Genomic DNA, 10000 nt, shown 5'->3' on the forward strand with positions numbered 1-10000 from the left:
TCAATTGAGAGAGAGAGAGAGATTGTTTTAATCAATTGAGAGAGAGAGAGAGAGAGAGAGAGAGAGAGAGAGAGAGAGAGAGAGAGAGAGATTTTGTATTAATCAATTTATTGCGCCCATTGGAGAGAGAGAGAGAGAGAGAGAGAGAGAGAGAGAGAGAGAGAGAGAGAGAGAGACATTTTGTATTAATCAATTTATTGCGCCCATTGGAGAGAGAGAGAGAGAGAGAGAGAGAGAGAGAGAGAGAGAGAGAGAGAGAGAGAGAGAGTAATACTATAGCCAGTCAGAAAATCGTCTCATAAAATTATGAACTGGTACCTGTACTTAAAGGAGACAATACAACGTTATCTTTATATCTTTTTTATAGCGAATGACACTGAAGGAACAGGTAATGCAAAATGCATGACGATAACGAGCGCTCGTTCGTCGTCATGGTGACGAGCAAGTCATCAGTTGAATTAATTAGCAACACCCTTTTCACCTGCGGTGCAAAAGTAAATAAGTGAACAAGGGGCGTCCACTCTTCTTTGTCGTTATTTACTTCCGTTATTTACTTCCGGGTTCGGTTTTGTGTCGTTTGACTTGTATATTATTCGTTTTGATTATTCATATCTACGTAATTGGTAATTTGGTAGTTTTATTTAATGAAGAAATCAAATTTTTTTTTTTTTTTTTAGATTTCTTGGTGTTGTGGCCACGTACGTTTTCTTGCATAATTCCACAACCAGTTCGTTTGACTTCTATATTTTTATTGTGATTATTCACATTTACATAATCAGTAATTTGTTAGTTTCATTTATTGATAGAATTAAATATTCCTTTTATTGCATATTATCTTGCCTTATTGCCCAAGAGAGGCGCTCTTCCCCAATAATACACAGCTTTCTGAAATAGCAGAAACTTGTACAGTCATATAAGTTGGTGGATGTCCAGGTGTTTGAGAGATTTTTCCTTCTTACCCCTTTCTGGACGACAGGTGACTGGAACCGGTGAAATATAGTTCAATATTTGACCGGTTTCACGCTCCCAGATACCTGTTGTAAAGAAAGGGGTGAAATGAAAACCTCTAAAATATCCAGACATCCACCAACTTATACGAGTGAATGTACAAGACTGCTAGCTCAGAAAGAGTTCTGTATTATGGTGAAAGAGCGCCTTATGGGCAATAGGGGCAAGATAATATGCCAAAAAGGAATATTTAATTCCATACGAGTGACTGTACCCCATATGCACTTTTCTGCACTTTTCCACAACTCGTTCTGGATAAGCAGACTTTACTGTGGAACACTGCTTACGCCTGATATGGACCTCCTAGCAGACACCTTATTCCAATATTTGGAACCTTTAAAAACTTGTCATTTTCTTCCTTTTACCCAAAAGTGCTTTCAAAAGTATTCGTAATCTCTGTACTTTAACAATAGTCAGATGAAACATTTGTTTTATAACTTCAAAATTCAGTATAGCCACATAAATTATCCTTGAAGCCTCTGTACTTTAGCAATAGTCAGATGAAACATTTGTTTTATAACTTGAAAATTCAGTATAGCCACATAAATCATCCTTGAAGCCTCTGTACTTTAGCAATAGTCAGATGAAACATTTGTTTTATACCTTAAAATTCAGTATAGCCACATAAATCATCCTTGATGCCTCTGTACTTTAGCAATAGTCAGATGAAACATTTGTTTTATAACTTCAAAATTCAGTATAGCCACATAAATCATCCTTGAAGCCCCTGTACTTTAGCAATAGTCAGATGAAACATTTGTTTTATAACTTCAAAATTCAGTATAGCCACATAAATCATCCTTGAAGCCTCTGTACTTTAGCAATAGTCAGATGAAACATTTGTTTTATAACTTCAACATTCAGCATAGCCACATAAATCATCCTTGAAGCCTCTGTACTTTAGCAATAGTCAGATGAAACATTTGTTTTATACCTTAAAATTCAGTATAGCCACATAAATCATCCTTGAAGCCTCTGTACTTTAGCAATAGTCAGATGAAACATTTGTTTTATAACTTCAAAATTCAGTATAGCCACATAAATCATCCTTGAAGCCTCTGTACTTTAGCAATAGTCAGATGAAACATTTGTTTTATAACTTCAACATTCAGTATAGCCACATAAATCATCCTTGATGCCTCTGTACTTTAGCAATAGTCAGATAAAACATTTGTTTTATAACTTCAACATTCAGCATAGCCACATAAATTATCCTTGAAGCCTCTGTACTTTAGAAATAGTCAGATGAAACATTTGTTTTATACCTTAAAATTCAGTATAGCCACATAAATCATCCTTGAAGCCTCTGTACTTTAGCAATAGTCAGATGAAACATTTGTTTTATAACTTCAAAATTCAGTATAGCCACATAAATCATCCTTGAAGCCTCTGTGCTTTAGCAATAGTCAGATGAAACATTTGTTTTATACCTTAAAATTCAGTATAGCCACATAAATCATCCTTGAAGCCTCTGTGCTTTAGCAATAGTCAGATGAAACATTTGTTTTATAACTTCAACATTCAGCATAGCCACATAAATCATCCTTGAAGCCTCTGTACTTTAGCAATAGTCAGATGAAACATTTGTTTTATACCTTAAAATTCAGCATAGCCACATAAATCATCCTTGATGCCTCTGTACTTTAGCAATAGTCAGATGAAACATTTGTTTTATACCTTAAAATTCAGCATAGCCACATAAATCATCCTTGATGCCTCTGTACTTTAGCAATAGTCAGATGAAACATTTGTTTTATAACTTCAACATTCAGCATAGTCACATAAATCATCCTTGAAGCCTCTGTACTTTAGCAATAGTCAGATGAAACATTTGTTTTATACCTTCAACATTCAGCATAGCCACATAAATCATCCTTGAAGCCTCTGTACTTTAGCAATAGTCAGATGAAACATTTGTTTTATACCTTCAACATTCAGCATAGCCACATAAATCATCCTTGAAGCCTCTGTACTTTAGCAATAGTCAGATGAAACATTTGTTTTATACCTTAAAATTCAGTATAGCCACATAAATCATCCTTGAAGCCTCTGTACTTTAGCAATAGTCGGATGAAACATTTGTTTTATACCTTAAAATTCAGTATAGAAACATTTGTTTTATACCTTAAAATTCAGCATAGCCACATAAATCATCCTTGAAGCCTCTGTACTTTAGCAATAGTCAGATGAAACATTTGTTTTATAACTTCAAAATTCAGTATAGCCACATAAATCATCCTTGAAGCCTCTGTACTTTAGCAATAGTCAGATGAAACATTTGTTTTATAACTTCAAAATTCAGTATAGCCACATAAATCATCCTTGAAGCCTCTGGACTTTAGCAATAGTCAGATGAAACATTTGTTTTATAACTTCAACATTCAGTATAGCCACATAAATCATCCTTGATGCCTCTGTACTTTAGCAATAGTCAGATGAAACATTTGTTTTATACCTTAAAATTCAGTATAGCCACATAAATCATCCTTGAAGCCTCTGTACTTTAGCAATAGTCAGATGAAACATTTGTTTTATAACTTCAAAATTCAGTATAGCCACATAAATCATCCTTGAAGCCTCTGTACTTTAGCAATAGTCAGATGAAACATTTGTTTTATAACTTCAAAATTCAGTATAGCCACATAAATCATCCTTGAAGCCTCTGTACTTTAGCAATAGTCAGATGAAACATTTGTTTTATAACTTCAAAATTCAGTATAGCCACATAAATCATCCTTGAAGCCTCTGTGCTTTAGCAATAGTCAGATGAAACATTTGTTTTATACCTTAAAATTCAGTATAGCCACATAAATCATCCTTGAAGCCTCTGTGCTTTAGCAATAGTCAGATGAAACATTTGTTTTATAACTTCAACATTCAGCATAGCCACATAAATCATCCTTGAAGCCTCTGTACTTTAGCAATAGTCAGAAGAAACATTTGTTTTATACCTTAAAATTCAGCATAGCCACATAAATCATCCTTGAAGCCTCTGTACTTTAGCAATAGTCAGATGAAACATTTGTTTTATACCTTAAAATTCAGCATAGCCACATAAATCATCCTTGATGCCTCTGTACTTTAGCAATAGTCAGATGAAACATTTGTTTTATACCTTAAAATTCAGCATAGCCACATAAATCATCCTTGAAGCCTCTGTACTTTAGCAATAGTCAGATGAAACATTTGTTTTATAACTTCAACATTCAGCATAGCCACATAAATTATCCTTGAAGCCTCTGTACTTTAGCAATAGTCAGATGAAACATTTGTTTTATAACTTCAACATTCAGCATAGCCACATAAATCATCCTTGATGCCTCTGTACTTTAGCAATAGTCGGATGAAACATTTGTTTTATAACTTCAAAATTCAGTATAGCCACATAAATCATCCTTGATGCCTCTGTACTTTAGCAATAGTCGGATGAAACATTTGTTTTATAACTTCAAAATTCAGTATAGCCACATAAATCATCCTTGATGCCTCTGTACTTTAGCAATAGTCGGATGAAACATTTGTTTTATAACTTCAAAATTCAGTATAGCCACATAAATCATCCTTGATGCCTCTGTACTTTAGCAATAGTCGGATGAAACATTTGTTTTATAACTTCAAAATTCAGTATAGCCACATAAATCATCCTTGATGCCTCTGTACTTTAGCAATAGTCGGATGAAACATTTGTTTTATACCTTAAAATTCAGTATAGCCACATAAATCATCCTTGAAGCCTCTGTACTTTAGCAATAGTCAGATGAAACATTTGTTTTATACCTTAAAATTCAGTATAGCCACATAAATCATCCTTGAAGCCTCTGTACTTTAGCAATAGTCAGATGAAACATTTGTTTTATACCTTAAAATTCAGTATTGCCACATAAATCATCCTTGAAGCCTCTGTACTTTAGCAATAGTCAGATGAAACATTTGTTTTATACCTTAAAATTCAGTATTGCCACATAAATCATCCTTGAAGCCTCTGTACTTTAGCAATAGTCAGATGAAACATTTGTTTTATACCTTCAACATTCAGCATAGCCACATAAATCATCCTTGAAGCCTCTGTACTTTAGCAATAGTCAGATGAAACATTTGTTTTATACCTTCAACATTCAGCATAGCCACATAAATCATCCTTGAAGCCTCTGTACTTTAGCAATAGTCAGATGAAACATTTGTTTTATAACTTCAACATTCAGCAGAGCCACATAAATCATCCTTGAAGCCTCTGTACTTTAGCAATAGTCAGATGAAACATTTGTTTTATAACTTCAACATTCAGCAGAGCCACATAAATCATCCTTGAAGCCTCTGTACTTTAGCAATAGTCAGATGAAACATTTGTTTTATACCTTAAAATTCAGCATAGCCACATAAATCATCCTTGAAGCCTCTGTACTTTAGCAATAGTCAGATGAAACATTTGTTTTATAACTTCAACATTCAGTATAGCCACATAAATCATCCTTGAAGCCTCTGTACTTTAGCAATAGTCAGATGAAACATTTGTTTTATAACTTCAACATTCAGCATAGCCACATAAATCATCCTTGAAGCCTCTGTACTTTAGCAATAGTCAGATGAAACATTTGTTTTATAACTTCAACATTCAGCATAGCCACATAAATCATCCTTGAAGCCTCTGTACTTTAGCAATAGTCAGATGAAACATTTGTTTTATACCTTAAAATTCAGCATAGCCACATAAATCATCCTTGAAGCCTCTGTACTTAAGCAATAGTCAGATGAAACATTTGTTTTATACCTTAAAATTCAGCATAGCCACATAAATCATCCTTGATGCCTCTGTACTTAAGCAATAGTCAGATGAAACATTTGTTTTATACCTTAAAATTCAGTATAGCCACATAAATCATCCTTGATGCCTCTGTACTTTAGCAATAGTCAGATGAAACATTTGTTTTATAACTTCAACATTCAGTATAGCCACATAAATCATCCTTGAAGCCTCTGTACTTTAGCAATAGTCAGATGAAACATTTGTTTTATAACTTCAACATTCAGTATAGCCACATAAATCATCCTTGAAGCCTCTGTACTTTAGCAATAGTCAGATGAAACATTTGTTTTATAACTTCAAAATTCAGCATAGCCACATAAATCATCCTTGAAGCCTCTGTACTTTAGCAATAGTCAGATGAAACATTTGTTTTATACCTTAAAATTCAGTATAGCCACATAAATCATCCTTGAAGCCTCTGTACTTTAGCAAGGAAGATAAAATAATAGTTTTAAAACTTAAAATTCAGTATAGCCACAGATATTTTCCTTGATTTTTTAACATTTATTTAGTCAAATAAAACCATCGTTTTAAAACTTAAAATTCAGTATAGCCACAGAAATTATCCTTGAAGTCTGTATTTTATAGCCAGATAAATCAATTGTTTTCTAACTTAAAATTCAGTATATTTTCAAATACTATTCTTTGGTAACACCGTTCTATAACCTATATGTTTATCACTTATGAAATATCGACTTTAACCTATAATTATAAACTTTCTGATATGGTTTTATATTTAGATGAAATTCTGCGTGACTAAAGTAGCATTTGATTTGAATAAATATGTCTTTTTAATCGTAAAAATGGACAGGTTCCATCGATATAATAACAGCATATTATTCTCTTCTATATAATGAAGAACAAGTGCATGGGTATATATATATATATATATATATATATATATATATATATATATATATATATATATATGTGTGTGTGTGTGTGTGTGTGTGTATATATAATATATACATATATACAAACACATATATATACATACATACATACATACATGAATCTTTTTATAGTTTATATATGACATATCTGTTTTCGACGTTGTTAATAGTTTATATAGGATATATCTGTTTTGACGTTGTTACTATTTTTAGAATGATTTATTGTTAATTTTTTCTCATCATTTATTCATTTCCTTATTTCCTTTCCTCACTGGGCTATTTTTCCCTACTGGAGCCCTGGGCTTATAGCATCTTGCTTTTCCAACTAGGGTTGTAGCTTGGCTAATAATAATAATAATAATAATTATAATAATAATATATATATATATATATATATATATATATATATATATACATATATATATATATATATATACATATATATATATATATATATATATATATATATATATATATATATATATATATATAATCTTTCCGGTCATGCTCAGCGGCATTTCCAGACATATATCTACTCGGTCTCTCCCCTTGACTTAGGCAGGGGAGAGAGGAGTATTCATATCCTGATGAGACAGGGTACCCTACGAGGTACACTGTGGGTATGCATATCTATCTAAATATTCAGCCGCTAATTTTGACGGGTCGCGTACACTAGTCCACCAATACCAGCAATCTCAAAAAAAAAAAAAAAAAAAAAAAAAAAATACCATCACCATCTGGTTCGTCACACGTCCATTAATTTAAGCAGTAAACATTCTCTTCTATCTTGGTTGGACTTCGAAAGTTCAAACTTGGTGCAAATGCCTATATGTTGCTCATGTTGATGTTAAGGCTTGTTGCACATGGCACCCGTTATGTGTCTTGTTTCATTTTACATCGCAGTCCTATTTACATTTGCTATATTTACTCTCTTGTTTTATCTATACTTTTGTTTATTATGCTTTCTGTACTAGGTCACTGTGGTTTATATCTTCATATCTTCCCAGATCAGGTTGCATCTTGAGTAATAATAATAATAATAATAATAATAATAATAATAATAATAATAATAATGGGCTAATTTCCCTGTTGGAGCCCTTGGGGAAATAATATCCTACTTTTCCAATTAAGTTTGTAGCTTATTTAATAATAATAATAATAATAATAATAATAATAATAACAATAATAATAATAATAATAATAATAATAATAATAATAATAATAATAATAATAATGGGCTAATTTCCCTGTTGGAGCCCTTCGGCAAATAATATCCTACTTTTCCAATTAAGTATGTAGCTTATTTAATAATAATAATAATAATAATAATAATAATAATAATAATAATAATAATAATAATAAAACACTCCTTTCTCTGGTTACGGTTTATTTACCCTTTGCCTACACACACACACACCGAATAGTCTGGCCTATTCTTTACATATTCTCCTTTGTCAACATACACCTGACAACACAGATTACCAAACAATTCTTCTTCACCCAAGGGGTTAACTACTACAATGTAATTGTTCAGTGGCCACTTTTCTCTTGGTAAGGGTAGAAGAGACTCTAGCTATGGTAAACAGCTCTTCTAGGAGAAGGACTCTCCAAAATCAAACCATTGTTTTCTAGTCTTGGGTAGTGTTATAGCCTCTGCACCATGGCCATCCACTGTCTTGGAATAGAGTTCTCTTGCTTGAGGATACACTCGAGTACGCTGTTCTATCTTTCTCTTCCTCTCTTTCCTTCAAGTTTTTAAATTTAATATATGAAATATCTAATAGTCACTGCACCATGGCCATCCACTGTCTTGGAATAGAGTTCTCTTGCTTGAGAATACACTCGCGTACGCTGTTCTATCTTTCTCTTCCTCTAACTAAATATTGTTACTGTTCTTAAAATATTTTATTTTGATTGTTTATTACTTTTCGTGCAGTTTATTTCCCTGTTTCCTTTCCTCACTGGGCTATTTTTCCACGTTGGAGCCCTTAAGCTTATAGCATCTTGGTATTTCAACTAGGGTAATAGATTAGCTGGCAATAACAATAATAATAATTATATCAATAATAATAATGGTAATAATAATAATAATAATAATAATAATAATAATAATAATAATAATGATGATGATAATAATAATAATATTGATAACAATACAAATAAAAAATTATAATAATAATAATGATAACATTGATAATAATAATAATTATAACAATAATAATAATAACAATAATAATAATAATAATAATAATAATAATAATAATAATAGTAATAATAAGAATTACCCATTTCCGGGTCAGGAATATTTACCAGTGTTTTGAACAGAAAGAGAATTCTTGTCAGACAAGTTTTTTCTTCATTCTGGTTTTTACTTTATTTTTTTAAGTCTTTGGACAATGATAATTCACTTGTGAAAAAGGATGTTTACCTTAAGAAAAACATCCTGAATCTTATGCCAGTGGTACCAAGTAATGCTGGGACAGGTAACTCCTTAATTCAAAAACTCTCAATCAAAAGAAGAAATATATATATATATACTGTATATATATATATATATATATATATATATATATATATATATATATATACAGTATATATATATATATATATATATATATATATATATATATAATTGCTTTGTTTCCAGTATAGATTAAGTCTTTGGACGATGATAATACATTTGTGAAAAAGGAACTTGCTGAAAAACACCCTGAATCTCATGCCAGTGATACCAAATAGTGCTGGAACAGGTAACTCCTTAATTAAAAAATTCCTTAATAAAAAAATATATATATTATTATTATTATCATTATTATTATTATTATTATTATTATTATTATTAATTGGTAAGCTACAACCCTAGTTGGAAAAGCAAAATGCTATAAGCCCAGGGGCCCCAACAGGGAAAATAGCCCAGTGGGGAAAGGAAACAAGGAAAAATAAATTATTTCAAGAACAGTAATAACATTAAAATAAATATTTCATATATAAACTATAAATTCTTTACCAAAACAAGAGGAAGAGAAATAAGATAGAATAGTGTGCCCGAGTGTACCCTCAAGCAAGAGAACTCTACCCCAAGACAGTGGAAGAACAGTAGATTAGAAAATATTTTGTGCTTTATTTATATCATAATGCCAGCTGTATATTTCGTGAGGAATGTATTTAAATAAATGTATCTAAATGTATCTAAATACATATGATCGGCAAGAAGAAAATAAATCTTTGGTCACATAGAAAAAAAAAAAAATTACCCTTTTCCCAGTTTCTTACATATTAGTCTTGGGTAGTGCCA

The 10000-nt window shown here is 31.4% G+C and overlaps 1 protein-coding gene across 1 annotated transcript in view; it reads left to right on the forward strand.

The window, feature by feature from the left end:
• Positions 1–398: 398 nt before the first annotated feature.
• LOC137659680 (uncharacterized) overlaps positions 399–10000 on the forward strand; it is a 21062-nt gene continuing 11460 nt past the window's right edge. Inside the window, exon 1 of the mRNA XM_068394505.1 lies at positions 399–494. Coding sequence (XP_068250606.1) covers positions 399–494 — 96 coding nt within the window. The remainder of the gene's footprint in view (positions 495–10000) is intronic.

This window comes from Palaemon carinicauda, chromosome 20, assembly GCF_036898095.1.
Source record: "Palaemon carinicauda isolate YSFRI2023 chromosome 20, ASM3689809v2, whole genome shotgun sequence".
NCBI lineage: Eukaryota > Metazoa > Arthropoda > Malacostraca > Decapoda > Palaemonidae > Palaemon > Palaemon carinicauda.